Genomic DNA, 26,836 nt, shown 5'->3' on the forward strand with positions numbered 1-26,836 from the left:
AATCCCAAAGAACTAATGATGAAGCATACTATCTGCCTCCAGAGAAAAAACTGATATTGTTTGAATGCAGACTGAAGCATGCTATTTTACACTTTCTTTTCTTTTCTTTTATTCGTCTTGTATAAAGTAACTAAAATGAAAATGTTTTACATGATTGAAAATGTATAATCTATATCTGACTGCTTACCCATCTCAGGGATGGGGAGAGGAGGGAGGGATAGAATTTGGAACTCAAAACAACAATAGCAACAAATTTTTTAAAATTGTCTTAACATGTAACTGGGGCAAAATAAAATATAATTTTAAAAAGAGTATTATAGATTGTTTTTACATGTAATTATAACTCATTCAACTTCTCCTCCCAAAATTTAGATGCTATACCATTTGGTGTATATATGTTATTACTTGGTGTAATATATTTATCATTTACGTACATTATTATTTCATTGTCTAGGGTACCTTTCAACAAGATATAGTTTCCTTCCTTGTCTCTTTTAATTAGATCTATTTTTGCTTTTGATTTGTCTGAGATCATGATTGCTACTCTGCTTTCTTTGCTTCAGCTGAAGCATAATAGATTCTGCTTCATGGAGCCCTTTACCTTTACCCTGTGTGTGTTTCTCAGTTTCAAATGTTTTTCTTGTAAACAGCATATTGTGGAATTTGGGTTTTTAATCCATTCTGTTACATACTTCTGTGCCTAGAGAGCACAGGAATGGATAATCAAAGGCTCTCATTGGTGACCAAGAGGAATTTTGCTGATTCCTCCCCTTGCGTACAGTTTCATTCATGTCAATATCCATCAGAGATATCATATACTAAATAACCATGTTACATTGTAGCAGATCATGTTTGTGTATGTGTATGTGTTTGTGTATCATGTTCTGATTTGTTATACGATTTCTTTCATTTATCTTAGTCTGACTACATAGCATGACTATAGTGAAAATATACTCAATAGGAAAGTATATGTAGAATCTATACAGAATTGTATGCAGTCGTGGGGAGGGAGGGGGGTAGTGGGGAGTAGGTGGGGAGGGATAAAATCGCAATTGTATGGCAGTGATTGTTAAACATTACAAAATAAAAAAAAAAATACAAAAAAAAAAAAATAACCATGTTAGAGTTGCTACAAGAAGAGTAGATTGTGGAGAGTAGGTCCAGTGCCAATATGAGCAGTAGGGTGGTGATATACCATGTTGTGCTAGGCAAGGGACCCTATGATTCTCTTAAAGACAAGGAAGCTATTCCTGACCATTTGGATTCCTTTTGCTAATTTGAGTATACCTACTTAACTGAAGTGGCCCCCAACTTGTTCTCAATTGGCAAAGTGTTACCCTCTTACCTCAGAGGAAGAGGCTTGCCCCGGATAATCAAGAGCTGCACTGTAATACATTTGATTGTTCACATCAAGTTTCTAATCTCCATGAAGCCATGTCTTTGATAAGTCAACACCACCCTAGGAAGAAGAGGTGCTTTCCATCCCAGTGATTTCTAGGATCTAATCACCAGGAAGACTTACCTGATAAAAATGGACTGCTTTAGTTCTGTATGATCCTCCTCTCTGACCCTTCCTTATTTCTTTCTTGATGCAGAATAATCTTGGCCTTAAGGTCCTTGGCCCCCACAGAGGGCTCTATATATCCTTGAGAATTAGCTCATGTCCTCTCAATTGATGTGTTTCCCTTTCCTCTGGGAAACAACTCTTTCCCAGAAAGGGCTTAAGGTAACAAAGTGTGGTATTACTGCTTTCTGAAAAGCTCTGGAGAGGTGAAACTGTTACTGCACACTTTTGGTGGATCTGTGTTTACTTTGAAGAAAGGTGATCACGTACCTGACTCTGGAGGTACAGTTACTGAATAGGAGTGAAGGAGAGTCCTTATTTAGCCTCTGTAGAAAGGGGGCAGCCCCTCTACAGAGGCCCCCAAGGGGCTAAAGAATTTGTAGGAGAGGAAGATTTTGGTGGGACAGGCAGGGAATACTGAGTGGCAGTATTGGCAGAATCTTGGTATCAACTTAGATCCCAGGACAGTTTACATGTAAGAGGTTTATAACCTATTATCTACTTTATCACAGATGACTCTGATAACATATGTTCCTAGTGCTACTCTGGCTCCAACCTCACTCACTTGCATTAGGAGGCCTACTTGTGAACTTTGAAGAGTATGATATCACCTAACTTATGGAATAGTTTGTTGGTAGGAGACATGGATCTTCCAAAGTAGGAGGAAAAAAATCTAGGATTTCTGGGTTTTCCACATTTTTTCTCTTTCTTTTTTGGTCACTCTTGGGAGAAGAGTTTTTTCACTTTTTTCCCCTTGGTATTATCTTGTACCAGGAGAGTAAAAACTCTAAAAGCAGATGTTAGAAAGTTCTCAGGACCTTTCCACTATGGGTATGGTAGGTGCTAAGACTAGAGTTTCCCCATTTCTCACAACAGGAATTAGTATTCCCCCATTTCTTAAAAGAGGGATTAGTTTTCTCTCAAAAACACCAAGGTGGTTCTGGGGTGGTCTGATTGACTTCTGCTTCCCTGATACAGCTTCCTGTTCACCTAATGGCTTATGTCATCCACACTCATACAGCTGACCAAATGACTTTTCATATAGGGAACTACCTCCAGAGAAGCCAAGTACCTCTGTGTCCTTGTGACAACCTTGTTGATTCTTTTTTTTTTTATCCTTCCTCTTTTAATGCAAAGTAAAACTTGTCTTGTTAACTTTTTAATGACTAGAGAATGCCTCATTTCTTCCCAACATCAAACCTGAAGATGGTGCTAGTTCCAAATGACAGTATCTCCTTAGTGCCTGAGCTCATTAATGAGTGCCCTAGAGAAGACAGAAGCATTCTGACATGCTTCCTTCTACTAAACCTTTTGAACTTTTCTAGAATTTGATTGGTGGTTAGAGCAAGTTTATTGCTAAACTCCTCATCTCAATTGTACTTACGTAATGGATGATAAGTTGAAGGACAAGAACTGAAAAATCCCTTTGGAGTTCATTGGATGTACAGTTTAGAGGGCTTGGGAGCAGACTTGTACAAAAAGTGACAATCACAAGACAACAGTTGCCTTTAGCAGCAGAAGCTTAAGTGACAGTGAAACTTGTCCTATCCTCCACCTGGAGTTCTTGGCTTTGAAGAGGGCTGTCAGTGAGTTTACAATATGCTTCTGGCAAATTTCCAAGCAAGGATGAAAAACAATGCACCAATATATCCTGATCAGGGCCAGATTAAACTCTGCTTGCCAGGGATGAGTAGACAAATGATCTATGAATTGAAAGACTATTATGCATGCAGATGCTATCCTGAAGCCCATGAGACAACAAAGTTATGTTGATAACTCAGCAAAGGAAAAAAGTATATGTGACATCCACAAAGCTGGGCCACAAGCAAATGAGGGTATATATTTCACCACAGATTAACTAGAGCTTGACCTATCAAATGAAAATGATTGGTTCCTTTTTTTTTTTTTTTAAACAACTCAGATTAAAGGGGGAAACATTAGAATTAGACAAATGAATCAGTTGCTTTACCCAGGGGAAGATGTGAAGATCTGGTAATGGTACGGGAGGTGGGGTTTTGACCACTTCCATTTCCCATTCCCCTTCTCCATCCAGTTATTGGGAAATAGCTGGTTGGAAAGAAGAATACTCTTTCATGGGGCAGGAGCCAAGGCAGTGGCTGAAAAAGCTATTAATCCAAGGGAAAAACTGAGGCAGGGGCTGATAAGGGTAACACAACCTACACAAGACTGAGATTGAATGAGAGGTATGACAACCCCCTGACAATCCCACTTACCAGTATAGCACTATATTATCATCACTATATGAGCCACATGCAAAATGCAAATTTTTAAAGATTGGAACAAGGAAATATTTCAAAATTGCCTTCAATAATCTTAACCCCTCCCCCGCCAAAATTATAGCAACTACTTCCTTTGATGACTCATACATAATAAGGAACAGAATGAACTCCTTTAATAGTTTCTTACCTTAACTATGCTGATAGGTTTCCTAGATAAGTGAAAACTTGCATACAGCAAAAAAGTCAAGATAAAAATGAAGGCCCTGTACCTGTAAAACAGAATAGTGGGAGGGTATGAAAAATACAAGAAGCTCAAATTAAGCGTCACACAGCACACAGTCTATTTCCAAATGCTACATTCTTTTTAAATGTACATATGTTAGATTTTAAAATAAGGTCTTGTAAAATTCATTTTAAAATAGCTGTTAAAATGCAAATCCAGTTATAGTATCTCTTTAGTATTTTAGTCAAATTCACATCATCTTGATGTCACAGTTCTCTTTGAGAACGTAGGACAAAACACAACAAATTCACATACTGGCTTTTAAATAATTATCTAAAATGTGAAATATTATGATATATGAAAAATATTTAAATCTTTCATAAATTACTCAATAAATATTTATGAAGTACCTACTATGTGCAAAGCAAACAAAGAAAGGCAAAAACCAGTTTTTGTTTGTGAGGAGCCTAGTGGGGAGACCTGTTTTGTTGAGAACAACTTTATAAAAAGAAGATATATGATATGTCTTATTTATAAAATATATCTTATTTATAAGATATTTATATTTGTAAAATTTATCTTATTTATAAAATATGTTATTTATAAGATAAATAAGATACGATGAATTGGAGATAATCAACAGAGAGAAGCCACTAGAACAAGGGGAATTCTTGTCGTAGATGGGATTTTAGAAGGCACTTGAAAGATGTCAAGGGTGTCAGAAAGCAGAGACGAAGAAGGAGACTTGTAAGCATACAGAAAAAGCATTGTGGACACTGCTGCACCCTGACACATATAGGTGAGTTAAAGATCTTCCCCTGTATATTAATAGATCTCTGGTGAAGCCCATTAAGGAAAGCTTGATTAGGGGAGTCTTGTTTTGTAGGAAAGCCCATATCTTTTGTTAATTGCTAATAAGGCACTGGATCACAAGGGTTGTGCCCTCTGGCTCTGAAAATATATACTCTGAGGTGAGGTTTTGCTTTGGGGGCTTCTTTGGAAGAAGGTTCATGTCGAGCAGAGACTCTGGATAGCTGTGCCCTACCAACATCCCTCTCCACTGCCCCCAGCCCGCCCCCTTTGAAAACCCAGATATTGGTGCTTTTCTCTCTCTGGTAACTGTATGTATGTATGTAACAGTCAGACAGTTGGATCTGTCTGCTGATCTGTAATGTATGTATTGCTCATGGTCAGAGAGTTAGGAGCCCTGTCTCTTGGTCTTTATTTCTCTGCTTGTATTTTCTCTCTTGGTATATATAATTATAGAAGATAATTGACTGCTCAAAAGTTGCTTTCCTTTTAGAAAAGTAGATCTAAGAACCTGTGCTAGCAGGCCATCTTGGATGTACCAGCGTGCTTGCTGCTACAGGAGATGGAGTGTCTTATTTGTCTAGAAATAGTAAGGAAGCCAGTTACACTGGATCTGAGTACAGGAGTGGGAAGGTAGGAGGGGTTGAGGTTATAAAGGGCTTTCAAATTCAAACAGAAGATTTTATATTTGATCTTGGAAGTGATAGGGGGTCACTGGAGGGCTGTGTGTGTGTGTGTGTGTGTGTGTGTGTGACAGACAGACAGATAGACAGACACACATGGTCAGATCTGGGGTTTTAGAAGACCATTTTGACAGCTGAGTGGAAGATTGATCTGAGTCAGGAGAGACTTGTGCCAGGGACACCAACCAGCAGACTATTATAATAGCACAGGTGTTAGGTAAATGAAAGCCTGAACTAGCTAGGGTGGTGGCAATGACAGAGAGAAGGTGGCTTATAGAAAAGTAAAGAATGTATTCAGGAAATTGTTGCTTTAGCATACTATACACACAAAACTTATATTACTATATATTATATATATTTAATATAATTATGTATTATAAAACAGAGCTTAAGTGGTGATTATTTTTACTAAATGATTCTCCACAGATTCACTTTAAATAGCCTATTTCTCTAGTATATTTAACATAGGTAAGACTTTCAAAAAACGTCATTATATGTCACTTTCGGGTAATCCTACACAAGATATGGACAGCTAGAGAGAAAAGCAGATAGAATGCCAGGCCTGTGGTGAGAAGGATGTGAGTTCAAATCTGATCCCAAACACTTACTATCTGTGTGACCCTGGGCAAGTCACTTAACCCTGTTTTCCTCAGTTTCCTCATCTATAAAAAGAGCTGGAGAAGGAAATGGCAAACTACTCCAGCATCTTTGCCAAGAAACTCCTCCACTCCCCAAAAAGGGTCATGAAGAGTTAGATATGAGTGAAAATGACTGAAAATGACTGAACAACAACAAGCAAGGTATTTGCGTTTACTTACAAAGGTGTAGGAGACATCATGGTATAGTAAACAGAGCACTGGTTTGAATCAAAAGACCAGCTCTTTAATTCTGATTTTGAAAATTACTAACTCGATGACCTCTGCAAAAACTGATTAATCTCTTAGCACTGTAATTTCTTCTTCTGTAAAATGATCGGGCCAGATGGCCTCTTCCGACTCTTAATATTCTATAATTCTACATAGTTTCTACCTTTCATCTATTGACCACATGCCCATAATTTAGAACAGTGGTTCTCAAAGAGTGGTTCCAGCATCCCTGACACCTTTTCAGAGGGTCTGTGAGGTAACAAAATTTGTTTTTGTAATAATATCAAATTGTACTAAATTTTAATATGGTCAGTATTGACAGACATAGTCCATAAGATACAGCCCCACATAAATAAAAGAAAACAAATGCTCTTTGAGATACTTCAATCATTTTTAAGAATAAAAAGGGGTGCTGAGATTAAAAAGTAGAAGAACTGTTACTTTATGTACAAGTCAATGTCCCATTTTATCCAGGAAGCCTTCTCTGACCCAGTTCCAATTTCCACCCTCTCACAGCACTTGACTTTTATCTCTTTGATGCACTTACTGTTTAATTACAGTTATTTGCATATTAGTCATATGTTCCTATAAACTATGCTATCCATTTATATCAGAAATTCCATTTCACTTAATCTTTGCATGTCACTCAGCCTACCACAGTATTCTGCACATAGTGATTGCTTATTAAATGTCTGTTGAAGTGAAATGAACTGAGCCAAAATGGATTCTAAGAGCATAACTGAGGCAGGTACAATGGAAAGCGTAGAAGACCTAAGATAAGAAACAACCTTTGTGACCTTAGACAAATCACTTTAACTTTGGAACTTCTGGTTCTCCATTTGTCAAGTGAGAATAATACTCATACCCCTCCTCCCTCTCCAAGGGTCCTGGCTAAGAAAGTTCTTGGTAAATGTTAAGGACCAAATTTCCTTACTTCATCTTCCTTTCTTATGGTCATTATGGAAAGACATTTTTTCTTGTCATTGTTTGTCTTTTGTTCTCCAAGAGGACCAGGACATCAGGGGGGTGACGCCATGACAGCAAGCCAATTGGATTTAAGTGAGGGAGGGCTGTGCAAAGTCACCAGCCTCACTTTCTCCTCCAGAGCCATCTGGGTCTAGGGGCTGGATATAGATTAGGATTACTGGAGATGGCCCCCATGGAAAGAGAAGGCTCACCTCAAAGGTTCACAGCATTTACTATGGCAAAGAAGCTGAGAGGTCATGTATTCAAATCCACTTGTTTTATTTCTTCTTTCTTTTTATGAGGCCTACAGATAGGGAAGTCATTCAAAAGAATTGTGGCAGGGTTAATGAATGAGGTATGAATTAATTTAATTAATAGGCATGAATCTGTCTTTATAAATTAGACCAAGTAAAGCTTTTACAGTTGATTTAGTGGGATATGTTTTAGTTTTGGATTGGTCCTATGGCAGGCGTTCTTAACTTGGGGAACTTAAATTTTTTTTGGTAATTACATTTTAATAAAATTCTTTTCCTTTGTAATTCTACATATTTTATTTTAGGAAGCTGAGGACTCTTTAGGCTTCACCAGCCAAAAGAGTCTACAACACAAAAAAAGTTAAGAAATCTTGCTTTTTGGTATAGCTACATATCCAGAAGAACATCCCTCTTCTCTTTTTCCACTCACACAGACTTTCAAGCATAGAAAACAAAAGTTTTAAATTATTTGCACAGAATATTCATTCTCATTTCTCTCTCGGATGTATGTATTCTGGACTTTCTCTATAATTCCCCTCTTCATCCTAGAAGTTCACTCTAGCCCTGAAATTCACACATTGGCTTTATCCTCTGCCCCAGTGACTTCTCCTTCTAATTGCATAGCTTCTTCCAGAACCTCCACTCAATAAGGATGCCTAGGATAGCCAGGTCTCACTCCTGTTCAGGCTACATAGCTACATATAGACTTTTAGTACTATACTCTCATGCCAGGTAATTTGGTGTCCCTTTTCATCTCCCTTTTATATGTTGCCCTCCTCATTAGAATATAAGCTCCCTCAAGGCACAGATTATCTCTTTGCTTACTTATTTTATACAGCTTATATCTCATGATATGTAATAATATAATTATATTTGATAATATGTTTTATATTTATATATACCAGCACATAGCAGTGTGTGGCACATTAATAAGTTTTTCTAAAGTTTTTATTATTTTATTTTTAATTAATTAAATTTAATTTATTTAAATATTTAAATTAAATATTTCTATTTCATAGTTTTCTTCCTCCCCACAATCCTAGCTAGAGATGGCTACCATTAAATGCAACTATGTATATGTATAAACACACACACACGTAAAATCATTTCTATTTATCAGTTTTCTCCAGATGTAGATATCATCTTCTTTCATTTCCTTTGCAGTTAATTTGGGTTTTCATAATAGTCAAAAATGACTTATTTGCTCCAAGTTGTTTTTTAAAAAAATAATGCTGTTAGTGCATACATTCTCTTGTTTCTGCTTGTTTTGCACTTCATTATTTCATGCAAATCTATCCATTTTTTCGACAATCAGTGAGCTCATCAAGTCTTTCCATGATTTTCTAAGATCAGAGTGCATCATTTCTTATATCACAGTGGTATTCCATCACAATCTTATACCACAGTTTGTTCAGCTATTCCCCAATTGACAAGTATCCCTGCAATTTCCAGTTCTTTGCCACTACAAATATTGCTGCCCTAAATATTTTAGAAGATACAGTTTCTTTTCCTTTTGTCCTAATCATTTTTGAAAACAGACCTAGTAGTAGCATTGCTGGATCAAAGGGTATAAGCTGTTTAATAATTCTGGGGGCATAATTCCAGATTGCTTTAGATACTGGTTCGATCATTCCACTAACAATGAATTAGTGTCCTGATTTTTTCATATCACCTTCAGAATTCACTGCTTTTCTCTTTAATTATTTTAGCCAACCTGGTAGGTGCAAAATGATATCTCAAGGTTGTTTTAATTTGCAATTCTCTAATCAACAGTGATTTAGAGTGGAACTATGCCCAAAGGGCTACAAAAATGTGCATATCCTTTGGCCCAGAAATATTGCTTCTAAACCTGTATCCCAAGGACATCATAAAAAAGGTAAAAGGTTCCACATGTACAAAAGTATTTATAGCAGCTCTCTTTGTGGTGGTCAAGAACTTGACATCGAGGGAATGGCCTTCAATTGGGGAATGGTTAAACAAGTTGTCTTATATGAATGTAATGGAATACTATTGTGCTATCAGAAATGATGAACAGGAGGACTTCAGAAAAGCCTGGAAAGACTTATACGAACTGATGCTGAGTGAAATGAGCAGAACCAGAAGAACATTATACACAGTAGCAACCACAGTGTGTGAGAATTGTTTTTGATAGACTTAGCCCTTCACAGCAATGCAAGGACCTAAAACATTCCCAAAGGACCATTGAGACAAAATGCCATCCACATCCAGAGAAAGAACTGTGGAAATGGAATGCAGAATGAAGCAGACTATTATCTCTTGTGTTATGTTTTGTTCTGATTTTTCTCATGGTTTCTCCCATTCATTTAAATTCAGCTATGCAACATGGCTAATGTGAAAATGTGTTTAATAAGAATGTATGTGTAGAACTCATATAAGATTGCATACTATCTCAAGGAGGGAAAGGGGAAGGAGGGGGAGAAAACTTAAGACATCAAAGTGATTGTTGAAAACTGAAAACAAATTAATTTTAAAAAATAATGATTTAGAGCATTTTTCATAGGATTATAAATTGTTTTGATTTCTTCATTGGAAAACAGTTTATATCCTCTGACCATTCATCATTTGGAAATAACTTGTATTCTTATAGATTTGAAAAAGTTCTTTATATATTTTTGATATGTATGAGGCCTTTATTTGAGAAACTATAAAAATTATTTTTATAATAGTTTTAAATACAACTTTTTAAAATTTTAAAATTTAAATATAGTTTAAAAAAATAGAAATTTTAAAAAGTTTTAAATAAAAGCTTGTTGACTTACTGAATCAATTATTAATCTCAGTTCTGCACACTGTATTTACTTGTCATTACTTATAAAGTGCCTTGCAAGAAAAACCCTTGTCACTGCTGGGACTTATACTCTAGGACAATAAAACTGAAACTTACACATTCATTAAACTTGTCAAAGACATTTGGTTCTCCATCTTTCACTGCCTTTTCCTTATTCTTATCCCCCTCAAACTATTCCCAAACATCCCTCTCTAAAGCTACCTACACCTCTTCCACAATGGACTTTGGAATGCTTGCTCCATAAGTAAAAAGTCAACTTTCATCTTAAAGCTTTTCCCTTCTTGCTCCCTCAGTTATTCTGCACTCACTGAGATTTAACTCCCTCTGGATCACAAAGCTTCCCTGGTCCATCTTTCCAGCAGTTTCATTAATATTCCTTAACCCCATCCCACCCCCACTCACTGGTCATGGTGAAGTTGAAATACTTCTTGCTCTTCATTGCCATCTCCAGCCAAAGTACCTATCACCATCACTCAGTAACCTCTCCGCCTTCAAGATTAAGCAACCCATATTTATCAAACCCAGTCAAAGATTCTAATGCCTGTTACCTACTTATCTCCATAACATTCTTCTTTTCTCCTCCAAGAATTCAGTTCCAAACTCAGTTTCTTCCTCTTCCCCAATTCTTGCCCTCATAAAAAGGGAACTTCAAAAACTATTGGTACTCCCCCAAACACTCTAACCTCCTAATTCTTCAACATATGCACTTTCAGTGAGCTACACACAGAAACAGCCATACCCTTCGATTTTGCCATCATCCACAAATGTTCTTCCATATCCATGAATTCTGAAATTCCTTTATCTGATCATGATCTGTTTTCATTCCACCTCTCTCTTTGCCTTGCAACTCTAAATATTTTCCTTCATCCTAACCACAACCTCCAATCTCTTCACTTTTCAATTCTTCCCCTGACCATTGGACCTTACACTCCTTTGCCTCCCTCGCTCATCTTCACCTTGAACCACTTCAACTCTACACTGTCCTCTTTTGTCAAGTGTTCTGTCCCTTTGTCCTTTTGAAGACCCCTGGTCAAACCTCAGCCTTGGATGACTCCTACCATTTGCTGCCTTTGCTCCTTCTAACATGCTGCTGAATGGAGCTAGAGAAAGTAAGCCATGCTGATCATTTCATTAAAATTTATATTACACAACCGGAACTGAGTCCTCTTAACAGAAAGATAATCCTTTTATACCTCCTTAATTAATTCACCATATCACTCACCACAGTGGCTTTTCAAAACCTTTTCTTCTCTCATTGGAAGTTCTATTAGAAGAAGTTACTTCTTCCTCCACAATCTCTCTGTTTAAAACCTTGCCACCTAATAAACTGAAAATTAAAGCCATTTTCCATGAGTGCCATCTTCTCCCTTTCTCCTCATCTTACTTCACTCAGATGACTTCCATAACCATCTCCTTCTTCACCTGTTTCACATGAAAAGGGGGACCTTGTTCTTGTTAAGGCTAATCCATATGCAGAAGTAATCTATTCCATTCCATCTTCTTAAGTAGATTGCCCCCTTTATCATCCCTCCTCTCACAATAAATTTCACTCTCCCTGTCTATTGGCTGCTTCCCTACTGCCTACAAACAGACCTATGCCTTTCCATCCTCAAAAAAATTTCCTCCTTTTATCTTCCCATCTTCACTAGTCATCAGCCTCTATCTGTCCGCTTTCCATGGCTAACCTCCTTGAGAAGGTCATCTACAATCAGGGCCTCCATTTCCTTTCCTCTCTTTCTCTTCAGTCTGGCAAAGAATGACATCATTTAACCAAAACTGCTCACTCCAAAGTTTCAATCACTTAATTTCCAAACTGAATGCTCTTTTCTCTATCCTCATCCTTCTTGACCTCTCTGCAGTCTTTGATAAAGTTGATCATCCTCTTCCCAGTAATATTTTTCTTTCTAAGTTTTCCTTACACTGCTCCCCAGATGATTCGTAGATCTATTCATCTAGACCTACCTAACTTCTCTTCTGAGCTCTGTTCTCACATCTCTACCTACTCATTGGACATTTCAAATTGGATATCTAGTAGATATCTTAAACTTATGTCCAAAACAGAACTTGTCTCCCCATACCTCTGACCCAAATCTTTTACTCTTCTAACTTGCCTGTTACTTGAGGACATCACCCTCTTCCCAGTCACCTGGGATCACTACCTAGTTGTCCTCTTTAACTTCTCACTTTCTCTTACTGCTCATCGGATAGTTTCATATCCAATTATTTCCCAAAGGCTGTTTGTTTTAACCTTTGTAAAATCTCTAATATACACTCCATTATCTTCTTTGACACTCATCACACTTGCATAGGTCCTCATTACTTCATGCCTAGATTATTCCAAATAGCTTGCTATGTGGTATCCTTGATGTAAGGTCTCTCCCTACTCCAATTCATTCTCCACTTTGCTGACAAAGTAATCTTTCTCAAGTACAGGTCTGACCATGTCACTCCTCCCTCGTCTCTAAAGTCTTCCTTTGCCTGTAGGATAAAATATAAAATCTCCTATTTGACTTTGGAAGTCTTTCATAACTGGCCCCCTCCTCCCTTTCTATTCTTAAAGCTTCATTCTTTTACGTATCTTGAAAACCAGTGAAACTGGCCTCCTTTCTACTGCTATGGATCTCCCAAATCCAGGCATTTTCAATGGCTTTCTCCTATGACGCAAATATTTCCTTTTTCTTATCTCCACTTACTGGCTACCGTGGCTTCCTTAAATCACACCTAAAAATCTTATCTTCTACAAGAAACCTTTCCAAGCCCCTTTAATGCAAGTACTTTTCCTCTGAGGTATCTCCATTTATCTTATATATATCTGGTTTCTGCACAGTTATTTGCATGTTGTCTTCTCCATTGCACTGTGCACTCCTTGAGAATAGGAGCTATTTTTTCCCTTTCATTATATCCCTAGTGGTGACCACAGTATCTGGCATATAATATGTACTTAATAAATCTTTGTTAACCAACTAATGAGCTCACACCTGTTCCTTCATGCCTTCATGGTTAAATTTCTAATGTTATAAATTATCTCGAAAGTGACATTTAGAAAAAAAAGCCATACCTGGCACCAAATTGACAAAAAGAAAAATAGGAAATAGTGAATTAAGAGAACTATTTAAAAATTATTTCTCAAAAAATGCTTTTTAAAATTTTTACTCTTTTCAAATGCTCTTTTAACCCTTTTTAAAGGGATACATGGAGAGGAAAAAGAATATTAGCATAAGAACTCTCATTGGCCTCCAAACTTTTTTGATCATATGTCCTATTAGTAAAAGAACTGAGCATGCAATTTTTTGATGCTTGGTTTCAATAGCTGTCATAGTTGAAAAATATAACTCACAGAGACGTATAGCTCTCAGAAGAAGCAAGCATTAACTTCAAACTAGCTCTTGATTCTCATTTTGAAACCCATCTACAAATCAGGCAAAAGTTTTTTTTAATATGGTTAGTTAATTTCTGTCATGTCTGATGTTAATCTCATTCTTACCAAAAAAACCCTAAAGGTTACATTTTATATTTGTAATAAATATATTAGAAAATTTTTAAACATCAGAAAATTATGTTTACAGGGTTTTAAAGTGCGTAAATACAAGGTTTTTTTAAAAAAAATAGGTGGCCTAGAGATCATTTTTTGGAAACAGAATACTATAATGATGGCAACATTTCCAAATTGAGTTCTACATTGCATGAGCTTCTTTCAAAAAGCAGATACTCTCTCCCTCACTCTTAAAACATCTCCTTCATCTGATATCCAAATTATACAAATATATAATTCCCCAAATCATTCCTTAATGTATGAGTGGCCAAAGGATATGAACAAATGGTTTTTAAAAGAAGAACTGCAAAATATTAACAATTATATGAAAATTTTTCTCTCAAATGATTAAGATACATGCAAATCAAAGCAGCGCTGAGGGCTCACTTCATAGTCAGCAAATTGGCAAATGATGACAAAAAGTAGGAAAAGTCAGTGTTCAAGGTGTTCTGAAAACAAAGGTATGCTGGCACATATTTGGTGGAGGTATAAATTGGTTCAATTGTTATGTAAAGCAGTTTAGAAACATGCAATTTAGAAGTGACTGAAATGTCACAAATACCACAAGGAAATAAAAAATAAAAAGGTTGATATTATCCCCAACTTACAGAAAAATTTTTTATAGCAAAAAAGAACTGCAAGGAAACAGATGCCCATTGACTGGGGAATGACTAAACAGATTGTGGTGCATGAATATTTAAAATAAGAAACAATGAATATTTCATAGGGAGGCACAGGGAGATTAAAATGAATTGACTTTCATCCCTCCTCAAATCTTCTATGGCTCCCCCTGCCCCACTCTTTCATCTGAAACCTTGCTTCATATTTTACTTACAGAATTGAGACCATTTGGGGGGAGGAGCCAAGATGGCGGAGTAGAAAGACGCACATACACATAGCTCCGAACCCACAACCTATAGAACGGCTACAGGGAAGTAACTCACGCGAATTCTGCACCCAGAGGCCATGGAACATTGGAGCGAGGGAGATTTCTGTTCCGGAGAGACCTGCAAACATCTCGCGGGGGGTCCTTCGCGCTGCGGACTGGGGGCTGGGAACTGAGTGCAGCCCTGCCATGGCCACAGCACCAAGAGGAAAAGATCCGAGCGGGCTTCAGGGACGGGATCTCCAGTGGCCGCACAAGTCCCTCCACCCACAGGTGACGGGGGTCAGTGAGAGAGTCTCTTTGGTGGGTCGAGAGGGGAGTGGGGTGCCCCCATAACTCAGGCCCCCCCCCCGGGAGGTAGAAGCTGAGAGGGGCTGCAGACCTGGGCTCCCCAAGGGGGCGGGAGCCTGGATCCATTGTGGAAGGTCTGTGCATAAACCCCCTGAGGGAAGTGGGCCTGAGAGGTGGCCCTGCCCTGACTTGACCACCTGAACTTAATCTTACACTGAATAGCAGCCCTGCCCCCGCCAAAAGCCCTAAGGCGGGAAGCAGCATTTGAATCTCAGACCCCAAACGCTGGGAGGCAAGGTGGGTGTGAGGAGATTATTCAGAGGTCAAGTCACTGGCTGGGAAAATGCCCAGAAAAGGGAAAAGAAATAAGACTATAGAAGGTTACTTTCTTGGTGAACAGGCATTTCCTCCCTTTCTTTCTGATGAGGAAGAACAATGCTTACCATCAGGCAAAGACACAGAAATCAAGGCTTCTGTGTCCCAGGCCACCCAATGGGCTCAGGCCATGGAAGAGCTCAAAGAGAGTTTTGAAAATCAAGTTAGAGAGGTGGAGGAAAAGCTGGGAAGAGAAATGAGAGACATGAAGTCAAAGCATGAACAGCAGATAGCTCCCTGCTAAAGGAGACCCCAAAAAAATGTTGAAGAAAATAACACCTTGAAAACTAGCCTAACTCAATTGGCAAGGGAGGTTCAAAAAGCCAATGAGGAGAAGAATGCTTTCAAAAGCAGAATTAGCCAAGTGGAAAAGGAGATTCAAAAGCTCACTGAAGAAAATAGTTCTTTCAAAATTAGAATGGCACAGATGGAGGCTAAGGACATTATGAGAAAGCAAGAAATCACAGAACAAAGAGAGAAGAATGGAAAAATGGAAGATAATGTGAAGAATCTCATTGGAAAAACAACAGACCTGGAAAATAGATCCAGGAGAGACAATTTAAAAATTATGGGACTACCTGAAAGCCATGATCAAGGGAAGAGCCTAGACATCATCTTTCATGAAATTGTCAGGGAAGGCTGCCCTGAGATTCTAGAACCAGAGGGCAAAATAAATATTCAAGGAATCCACAGAACACCACCTGAAAGAGATCCAAAAAGAGAAACTCCTAGGAACATTGTGGCTGAGTTCCAGAGTTCCCAGGTTGGGGAGAGAATGTTGCAAGCAGCTAGAAAGAAACAATTCAAGTATTGTGGAAATACAATCAGGATGACACAGGATCTGGCAGCCTCTACATTGAGGGATCGAAGGGCATGGAATAGGATATTCCAGAAGTCAAAGGAACTAGGACTAAAACCAAGAATCACCTACCCAGCAAAACTGACTATAATACTTCAGGGGAAAAATTGGTCTTTCAATGAAATAGAGGATTTTCAAGTATTCTTGACGAAAAGACCAGAGCTGAAAAGAAAATTTGACTTTCAAACACAAGAATGAAGAGAACCATGAAAAGGTGAACAGCAAAGAGAAGTCATGAGGGACTTACTAGGGTTGAACTGTTTGCATTCCTACATGGAAAGACAATATTTGTAAATCTTGAAACATTTCAGTATCTGGGTACTGGGTGGGATTACACACACACACATGCACACATACATAGAGACAGAGTGCACAGAGTGAATTGAAGAGGATGGGATCATATCTTAAAAAAAAAATGAAATCAAGCAGTGAGAGAAATATATTGGGAGGAGAAAGGGAGAAACTGAATGGGGCAAATTATCTCTCATAAAAGAGGCAAGCAAAAGACTCATTAGTGGAGGGATAAAGAGGGGAGGTGAGAGAAAAACATGAAGTCTACTCTCATCACACTCCACTAAAGGAAAGAATAAAATGCACACTCATTTTGGTAGGAAAACCTATCTTACAATACAGGAAAGTGGGGGATAAGGGGATAAGCAGGGTGGGGGGGATGATAGAAGGGAGGGCACGGGGAGGAGGGTGCAATTTGAGGTCGACACTCATGGGGAGGGAAAGGATCAAAAGAGAATAGAAGTAATGGGGGACAGGATAGGATGGAGGGAAATATAGTTAGTCCTATACAACACAACTATTATGGAAGTCATTTGCAAAACTACACAGATTTGGCCTATATTGAATTGCTTGCCTTCCAAAGGGAAGGGGTGGAGAGGGAGGGAGGTAAAGAAGTTGGAACTCAAAGTGTTAGGATCAACTGTCGAGTAATGTTCTTGCCACTAGGAAATAAGAAATACAGGTAAAGGGGTATAGAAAGCTATCTGGCCCTACAGGACAAAAGAGAAGATGGAGACAAAGGCAGAGAGGGATGATAGAAGAGAGAGCAGATTGGTGATAGGGGCAATTAGAATGCTTGGTGTTTAGGGGGGGAGGGGATAAAAGGGGAGAAAATTTGGAACCCAAAATTTTGTGAAAATGAATGTTAAAAGTTAAATAAATAAATTTAATTAATTAAAAAAAGAATTGAGACCATTTGTCAAAAGTGCCCTCTTTCCCCCTCACTGTGCTAAAATAACGGGCAGGGTTCTGGAGTGGAGAAAACTTGAGTTCAAATCTATCCCTTCAGGATAAAATCTAAACCCCTCTATTTAGGATTCAAAACCCTTCCTTTATTTGTTTAATATTATTATTATTTAAAGTTTTAAGTTCCAAATTCTCTTCCTCCTTATCACTTTTCCCCCATCCATTGAGAAGGCAACCAATATGGTGCCTTGTAATACATGTAGAGTCATGAACAACTGATTTCCACATTAGCCTTACTGGTGTAAAAAAAGGAAGTAAATAAAGTGACAAACAATGTGCTTCAATCTGCATTCAGAATTCCTCAGCTCTCTTTCTGGAGGTGATGAGGTTCAGACTCTAGGAACTTCCTTGAGCTCCCCTGGAATTTCCTCACTTTACCTGGCTTTTCATACCCAAATTGAGCTCTTCCTGTATCTCCTCACAGAATCTGGCCTTTCATACTCAAATCTGAGAACATTGTCTGTTATCTTTTGATTGCCCTACCTGCTTCCCACCCAAACCCTCCATTGTCTGATATCTCCTGATAGCCTCCAGCTGTTTCCAGCCTTTGACCCTCCTAGGATTCCCTCCTTGGACTTCTCCTCAAGACCCTTCCTAAACCCCTCCTCCCATCACCCTAGACTACCAGACCACCCCCACTCCCCACCCCCCAGATCCCTCCTATACTCTTTTCTGTATTTAAGTCCCACCTTGCCTCCATGAAGGCACTCAGATGCAATCCAGCTCAGACTCTGTAGCTGGGATTGTGTCTGGCCCGCTTGGTTACAAATGCTTAGGCTCCTTAAGAGGCAACCCAATTTGGCGAATCTTTAATAAACTTTGTTTTCTTTGGCTTTAAGAAGGCTTGAGTCGAATTCATTCGAGCAAGACCCTGACTGTCGGTATTTTGGGGTCCCCCATCACCCCTTAACCTCATCAGAGGGAGATAGCATTGATAATCCTGAGTCCTTTGGAATTATATTGGATCATTATCTTGATCAGAGTAGCTAAGGCAGAGTTGATCAGTAATACAATATTTCTGTTACTGGTTACAATATTTTCCTGATTCTGTTCACTTCACTTTGCATCAGTACATATAAATCTTCCTAGATTTTTCTGAAACCATCCTAGTCATTTCTTATAACACAAGAGTATTCTATCACAATCATATGTTACAACTTGTTCAGTCATTGCCCAATTGATCCTTTGATCTCTTTGAGATATAGACCTAGTAGCAATATTACTGCTTCAAAATTACTGCTTCAAAAAGTATGCTGAGTTTTATAGCCACGCTTTAGGCATAATCCTACTCCTACCTTTCCAGTTTTCTTACATTTTTCAAGGTTCCTCCAATAAGAAAATCTGTCTCCCACCTTCAGGCATTTTCCCAGTTTTCCCTCATCCCTGAAATTCTTTGCCTCTTCCTTTATGCCTTCTGGCTTCCCTCAAGTCCCAGATAAAATCCCACCTTATAATGAAAGGATAGATTAAGATTTTTTTTTGTTTTTGTTTTTGTTGTTTTTTCTTTTAATATGTCCTAAGTAGCAAGCTGCTGACATTTACTTATAATAAGAAAAGGTCAGAAAATTCATGATATTGTCTTATCTGTAAAAAATAATTTTGCTGAAACATATCAAAGTTCAAGAATTCTTTGAAGCATTTTTCAGAAGATAATCAGCAAAAATGAGTAATTGTGTGACCCTGGCAGATTGCTTAAACTCTCAATGCTGTAAGCAATTCTCTATGACTTGCAAAGAGCTGACACAAATTTGTATGGGTCGTTTCTTCATGTAACATTTTTCAATACTAATGCAATCACAAATGTGATCTTTCCCCTCCTTTTATTTATTTTTCCCCAATTGCATGCAAAAACAATTTTCAACATTCATTTTAAAAAATTTGGAGTTCCAATTCTCTCCCTGTCTTTTTTCCCCTCATTGAGAAGGCAAATAATTTGCTATATGTTATACCTGTGCAGTCATACAAAACATATTTCCATATTAGTCATGTAGTCAAAGAAAACACAGACTCCCTCCAGAAAAATCAACTTACAAAAAGCATGTCTCAATCCATATTCAGACTCTTATCAGTTCTTTTTCTGATTTTTCATTATGTCTTTTGGAATTGTCGTGGATCATTGTATTGCTGAGAACACCTAAGTCCTTCATAGTTGATCATTGTATAATATTGCTGTTACAATGTTTCCCTGGTTCTGTTCATTTTACTTTGCATCAATTCATGTAAGTCTGCCAAGTTTTTCTAAAAGTAACCTGTTCATCATTTCTTATAGCACAATAGTATTCCATCACAACCATATACTACAATTTATTCAATCATTCATCAATTGATGGGCATCACCTCAATATCCAATTCATTAACAAGCCCAGGTGACCTGCTTAAATTACATGGAAGCCCAAGTCACATGTAGTGGGAGGAGCTTGCTTAATGGGTAGAACAGGAAGGGTGGAGCAGAACTGGGAGGAAGTTGGTGAGAGCAGTTGGGGTGGAGGAGAGAGGACACAGGCAGGCACAGTGAGGCTTGTGAGTATCTGCTTGTGGGAAGGCCCCTGGGGGGGTGGGGGAAAGGTTTCACAATGGCTTTGTCCCCTGCTATGCTAATGTGTATTGACTTCTTCATTACTATGTTGGATTTGGCTTTCTGATGTTGGGATTTGGCTTTCTGGTATCTGAACAAATGCTTTTCTTCTGCCTTCCAAGTGGAGAGTCTGTTATACTTTGTAATTCAGAACTATGCCAGCATGTTCATAGTCACTTTTGGTGCTGTGAATACTGCCTGCATGATATTGGTCAAAGGTGTCTTCATTGCAAGCTCCCTCCTCTTGAGAAAAGGAAAGAATTTCCCTTTGTTTAAAGGGCACAAAATTATGGTTCCTAGGGAATTAGATGATGTACTCTTGGCTGACACGCCACCTAGTTAGTGATTGCCAGAGGTACCGACTATATTGAGATGCTATTATGTCAGTCCTACCATAAATGCACTTTTATGACTAACCACAATTATACTCTCCTGGACCCTTCTTGTTTTGAGTGCCTAAGAAAAAGAAAAACTCTTTTTTGGTCTCGCCAACTTGCAAGATTTGTTGGTCAACATGTATGCCACAGACACCTAACAGGTTAAAGGAAGCTAGTGCAACATGAATGGGATACCCTAAGGAGGGCAGAAAAAGATATTGTAGTGATCCAAGATGGTATCTGATTTATCATTCTTCTGACTAGGATTATTGTTGTGGAGTAGACCTGACTCAGGCCATGATCAGGATTCTAATGAAATGAAAAATTTATGGATAATTCAAAAGAGAGGGGTGTGTGTGTGTGTGTGTGTGTGTGTGTGTGTATGTGTGTGTGAGTGTGTGAATATGTGTGTGTGTGTGTGAGAGAGAGAGAGAGAGAGAGAAATCTATTTAATAATAACAATGAAAAGGATACTCAGCAAGGATACAGCATTTCTTCAAATGTAGCCCTCCCATTTCCATAGAGAAAATTGTTTGATCACAAAGGTATATTGAATGAAAAAAGTGTATTAGTTTGCATGACCTTAAGACACTCATCAAGTCTGATGGAAACTCATGGAATGACCTTTTATTGTCCTAGGGATTTTTAATTCGTGTCTTTTGGATCATGGGTGTTTTTGGCAGTCCAGTGAAGTATATGGAACCCTTTTCAGGAGAACATTTCTAAATACACAAACTAAAATGTATAGGATTACAATGGAAAATAATTATGTGGAAATTCAGTTATCAAAATATTTTTTAACAATCTGTTCACCGTAGCAGATACCTTAGTAGATACTGCTGCTACCACAGCTGTAATGTCATATACTTAAACAAATGTTTGTTGGGTTTTTTTTTTTTTTGGTAAGAATTTCAGTATATGGCTGACTTTTGACACTGACCTTGCTGCTCACTTCCTAAGTGTTGTGTTTTACATTACAGATAAAAATGAAATATTGCCAGTCATTCTTGGGCACTGACACAGAGTATGGTCCATGAAAGCTAGTCAACAGGTTTCCTTTTTTTTTGTATCCATCATGTACTCCTAATTCACAATTAGCTGAACACACCAGGCAAGTAGTAGACTACCTTGGGAGGCATTTTCACCCAATTATCAGTGTTTATTCTGAATATTATGACCTTCCTCATGGTTTATTATGAATACTGTGACCTTCCTCATGGTTTATTTTGAACATTGTGACCTTTCTCATGGTTCAAGGTACTACCAATATATGAATTTCTACTTGTAGGAATCAAGTCAATAGGAATTTAAGTGTTTTCTATGCACCAGGCACTGTATTAAGTACTAGGGATACAAAGAAAGGAAAATAGTCCTTGGCATCATTATATTCTAGTGGAGGAGGTAATATGAAAACAATTATATACATAGATGATATATACAAGGTAAATCAGAGGTAATCTGAAAGAGATGACACTAGAATCAAGGAAGGGTACAACCAAAAACTTCTTGCAGAAAGTAACTCACTGAGACTTGAAGGAAGTCAAGGAAGCTGGATATAGAGATGAGGAAGGAGAAGTGTCATAGAGGTAGTCCAAAAATGCATAGCGGAGAAGTGGTTTTGCTGTGTTTTGGTGATCTTTAAAGTTATCTCACATTATCAGGGCACAGAGTGGAAGAAGAAAATACAAAAATGCAGAAGGGGGTGGAGAAATAGACAAAAATCTGAACTGGTCAAAGGTGGGAAGAATACACTCTACAAATCTGGGTACAGAAATAAATTTCATTTAACAGGGAAACAGAAAGAAGAAGGGAGATGGAAGAGCACGTATAGTATAATAAGGGAAGTAGATTAAGAGAGGGGTTAGTCTTAAGCAAACCAAATTCAAATTACTTAAATTGGATGAAGAAAGAATAAGACCTGTGATTGGGTTGTGAGTGACTTGAAGAGAAGAAGAGTAGGGAAATAGAAGCACATTTCATTAAACCTATAATGATGGTTCTAAAAACTTTTCCTCTCTTTCACTACCTTCTTTTTATTTTCATAAAGACAGGATAGAAAACAAATAAAAGAAAAATATAAAACAATAGGATAGACGGAAACACATAGTTAATGACCATAATTGTAAATGTGAATGGGATGAATTCACTCATAAAGCAGACCAGGATAGCATAATGGATTAGGAAGTAGAAACTAACAATATTTTATTTACAAGAAACTCACTTGAAAAATAAAAGATTGATAGAGAGGCAAAATAAGTAGCCAGAAGTAAAATCTATTATGCTTCACCTGAAGTAAAAAAAGGAAGGAGTATCAACAATGACTGTAGGTAAAGTAACATAAAATAGATTTAATTAAAAGAGATAAAGGTGGAAACTATGGTTTTTTTTAAAGATGCCATAGATCAGAGGTGTCAAATATGCAACCAATGGGCTGCATGGGGCCCACAACACTACTGACTGATGACCAAACAGATTAATATGTAACTGGGAAATATTTATCAAAATAAATAAATGATTCAATGAAACATACATACTATTTAAATTTAAAACCAAATCCACATGTGGCCCTTAGGCATCCTTATGTATGGTTTAGTGGCTTCCATTTCCATTTGAATTTTATACTACTGTCACACACAATGAATCAATGACATTTAATAACACAAATACACCAAATGGCATAGAATCAAAATACTTAAAAGAAAAGTAAAATGATTTTGAGAACTAGACAGTAAGACTATAATAAATGGAGAACACAAAGTATTTATTTCTAGCCTAGAAACACCTTAACTATAGCAAAACAAAACAAGAAAAATATTTTAAACCTGAATAATTTTTTTAGAAAATTTAATTATAAAAGTCTTCTGGAGATTATTGAATGAGAATAGAAAGGAGTATTCATATTTCTTGGCTGTGCATGGCATCTTTACAAAAATTGGATATGTATGAATCAGGGCATAAAGAGTTCACAAAAAAATGAAAAATAGTAAATACTTTTTTTTATAGAACACAATACCAAGAAAACTATATTCAATAAAGGGTTGTCTGAAAAATGGATTAAAAATGAAAACTCAAGTACTCAATCTTTAAGAATTAGCGGGTCAAGTACAAATCACAAAACAATTGATAATTTCACTAAAGATAATAACAATTAAACAATATACTAAAACTCTGGGAATGCAGTCAAAACAGTCCTTCTGAGAAAACTTATACCAACAAATATTTTCATTAAGGAAAGAGAGAAAGAACAGACAAACAAACAAACAAAAAAGCCCCACCAAAACAGGGACCTCCGATTTTAAACACCAGAATAGAAATCTTAAGTTATCTAAATTTGAAGGCACAAAAAATGTTCTATTAGTAAACAACAGGATTTTGCTTGAGGAAAAAACTCATAAAATAGATAAGGAGAAAAATTAAAGTTCCACTACCAAAGAAATGACAAAAAAAAAGAATTCGTCAACAATGAAGATAGAGAGGAAAGTATTAGAAAATATTTTGACCAACTATACGTCAATGAAATGACATTACAAAGTGGATGAAGTCACAGAAATATAAAATAGCCCTGTTAACAAAACAAGAGATAGAGGACTTTAATAATTCTATCCCAGAAAAAGATATTGAACAAGCCTTAAATCAGCTTACAGCAAAAAACAAAAACTGAGACCAGATGAATTTACAAGGGAATTCCATTCCTATATTGTAAAAGCTGCTTTGAAAAATGAAAAAGAATGCTACCAAATTCCTCCTATGATGCAAATATGGTATGGATACCTAACCATAAGAGTCAAAATAAAGAATGCTAAAGACCAAATGAATATTGATGCAGAAATTTTAAAGAACATATTAACAAGAAGGCAAAACAGACTCCAGTTTATCACCTTTAGGATCAAATATAAAGCTACCTTTAGGATCAAATATAGTCTTCTGTTAGGCATTCAAAGCCATATTCATTCATAACTTGCTCTCATTCTAACTTTCCTGTCTTCTTCCACTTTACACCCTACCCTCCTCGCACTGTGTTCCATTGCTAGCCTTTTTGGCTGCTCCCCACATATAACACTTATCTCTGGACTCTGGTCATTTTCACTGGCTGTCCACCAGAACAGCCTAGATTGCTGTCCCTTTTCATCTGCTTTTTGGCTTTCTTTAAGTCTCAGTGAAAACTCTACCTTCTCCCGGAAGCTTTTCCCATCCACCTTAATTCTAGCATCTTCCCTCTCATGAATTTTCCAAATCTGGTTACATAAAATTAAAGCTTTTGTACAAACAAAATCAATTTAGCTAAAAAAGAGAAATAGGTAAATGGGAGGCAATCTTTGCAGCAAGTTTCTCTGATAAAGGATTCATTTTTAATATATGTAGGGAACTAATTCAAACTAAGAAGACTAAGAATCATTCCCCAATTGATAGGATAAGAATTCAAAGGATATAAATGGACAATTTTCAAAGGAAGAAACCAAAAAAGCTGTACAAAAATGTTCTAAATTACTACTAAGAAGAGAAATGCAAAGTGAAATGACTAACATTCCATCTCACACCCATCAGACTAGCATAGTTGATGTGAAAGGAAAAAGGAAAATATTAAATGAAAGCTTTAATAAAGAATCTTGGAAGCATAAATTAAAATAAAAGGAGTGATTAATAGAATTTAAAGTAATAAACAATTTAGTGAATAAAAGTAGGAACTGGTTTTATGAAAACAAAAAAACCTGTTGGCTAATTTAATTTAGGGAAAGAAGAAAAAATAAATTTCCAGTATCAAAAATGAAAAGAGCTAATGCACTAAATTCTATTAATCACTCCTTTGATTTTCAAGATTTCTACTTTGATGCTTAATTGAGGATATTTAATTTGTTCTTTCTCTAGCTCTTTTTAGTTGCATGCTCAATTCATTGATCTGCTCTTTTTTTCTTTATTGATATAAATAAAATTTCCTCTTAAGTACTGCTTTGGTTGCATCCCACAAAGTTTGGCATGTTTTGTTATTATCATTATCAATGGTTTCTATGATTGGTTCTTTGACCTACTCATTCCTCAGGATCAGATTATTTAGTTTTTAATTACTTTTTAATTTATGCTTCTAGCACAATTTAGTTTCCTTGATTATCTCTCTTAACTAGGTCGATTTTTGCTTTTACTTTGTTTGAAATCATGATTGCTACCCCTGCTTTTTTAAGCTCAGCCACACCATAAGAGATCCTGCTTCAGCTCCCAATTTTTAATTCTTTGTGTCTTTCCATTTCAAGTGCATTTTTTTATAAAAAATTTTTTTTGTTGGATCTTGGTTTCTAATTCACCCTACCATCCAATTCCATTTTATTCACATTCACAGTTATGAATATTAACTATGTATTTCCTTTGATCCTTTTTTTTTTTGTTTATCATTCTCTTTCTTTTTTACCCTGCTTTGTTTTGCTTTGGACTTCAGCTTCCTTTAATCTCTCCTATATTTTATCCATTTTTTTCCTTTCCCTTAGACTCTTCTCCTCATAGTTCCCTGTTAGGTAAGCAAGATTTCTCTATATAACTGAGTCTGTATCTATACTCTTCACTCTTTGAACCAGTACAGATGAGAGCAAGATTTAAGCACTGCCCAACTGTTTATTTTACCCTCCACTATACAAACTTTACCTCACATGCCTCTTTTATGTGAGATAATTGTAGCTATTCTTCTCTCCCTTCCCTGCTTCTCCCAGTGTATTCCTCCTGCTCACCCCTCCAAAAGATGAATTGTTGTGGAGGAAATCACCATAGGGGATTTTTCTGTCCGTTAATCCCCATGAGTCATAGAGGTTAGCATCAGAGCTATTTTCCCAGAAGGGGACTCTCTACCTAGCAGTTGAAAAGTCACTTTGAGAGTTCAAGGTTCAATTGAGGGGTCAGGAAGAAACATTCCAGGTAGTCGAGACACTCAAGAGGGGAAGCAACTTGAAAGTGTAGGACCTCTGGCAACAGAAAAAGAGAGCTAGTTATGGACCTTTTGGGAGGTGTGGATAGAACCAGTACCATCTTGGTTCAGTTTCAATGTTGGGATGAAATGAGACACTCAAATGTCACTGAATATTTAATAAAGGAGGTTGAATTTTCCATAGCACTGCAAGAATATTCAATAAGGACATAGTGACCCTTAGCTTCTTTACATACAGTCTCTGCCCCACACCAACCTCCATCTGGAAATTTCTGGTCAATAAGTCATCAGGTAATGGAGACTCTCACATGGTCTAAGGTAATCACCAAGTCTGAGAGCCCCATTCTAGAGGAATCTGGGA

General features: G+C 37.2%; 1 protein-coding gene across 3 annotated transcripts in view; it reads right to left on the reverse strand.

The window, feature by feature from the left end:
* The window catches only part of SLC37A1 (solute carrier family 37 member 1), a 136,009-nt gene that overhangs the window by 87,343 nt on the left and 21,830 nt on the right, over nt 1-26,836 (reverse strand). For all 3 annotated transcript variants that reach the window (XM_072614878.1, XM_072614876.1, XM_072614877.1), the window contains exon 3: nt 3,992-4,073. In XM_072614878.1, coding sequence (XP_072470979.1) covers nt 3,992-4,073 — 82 coding nt within the window. The remainder of the gene's footprint in view (nt 1-3,991; nt 4,074-26,836) is intronic.

Source organism: Notamacropus eugenii, chromosome 5 (genome assembly GCF_028372415.1).
Source record: "Notamacropus eugenii isolate mMacEug1 chromosome 5, mMacEug1.pri_v2, whole genome shotgun sequence".
Lineage (NCBI taxonomy): Eukaryota > Metazoa > Chordata > Mammalia > Diprotodontia > Macropodidae > Notamacropus > Notamacropus eugenii.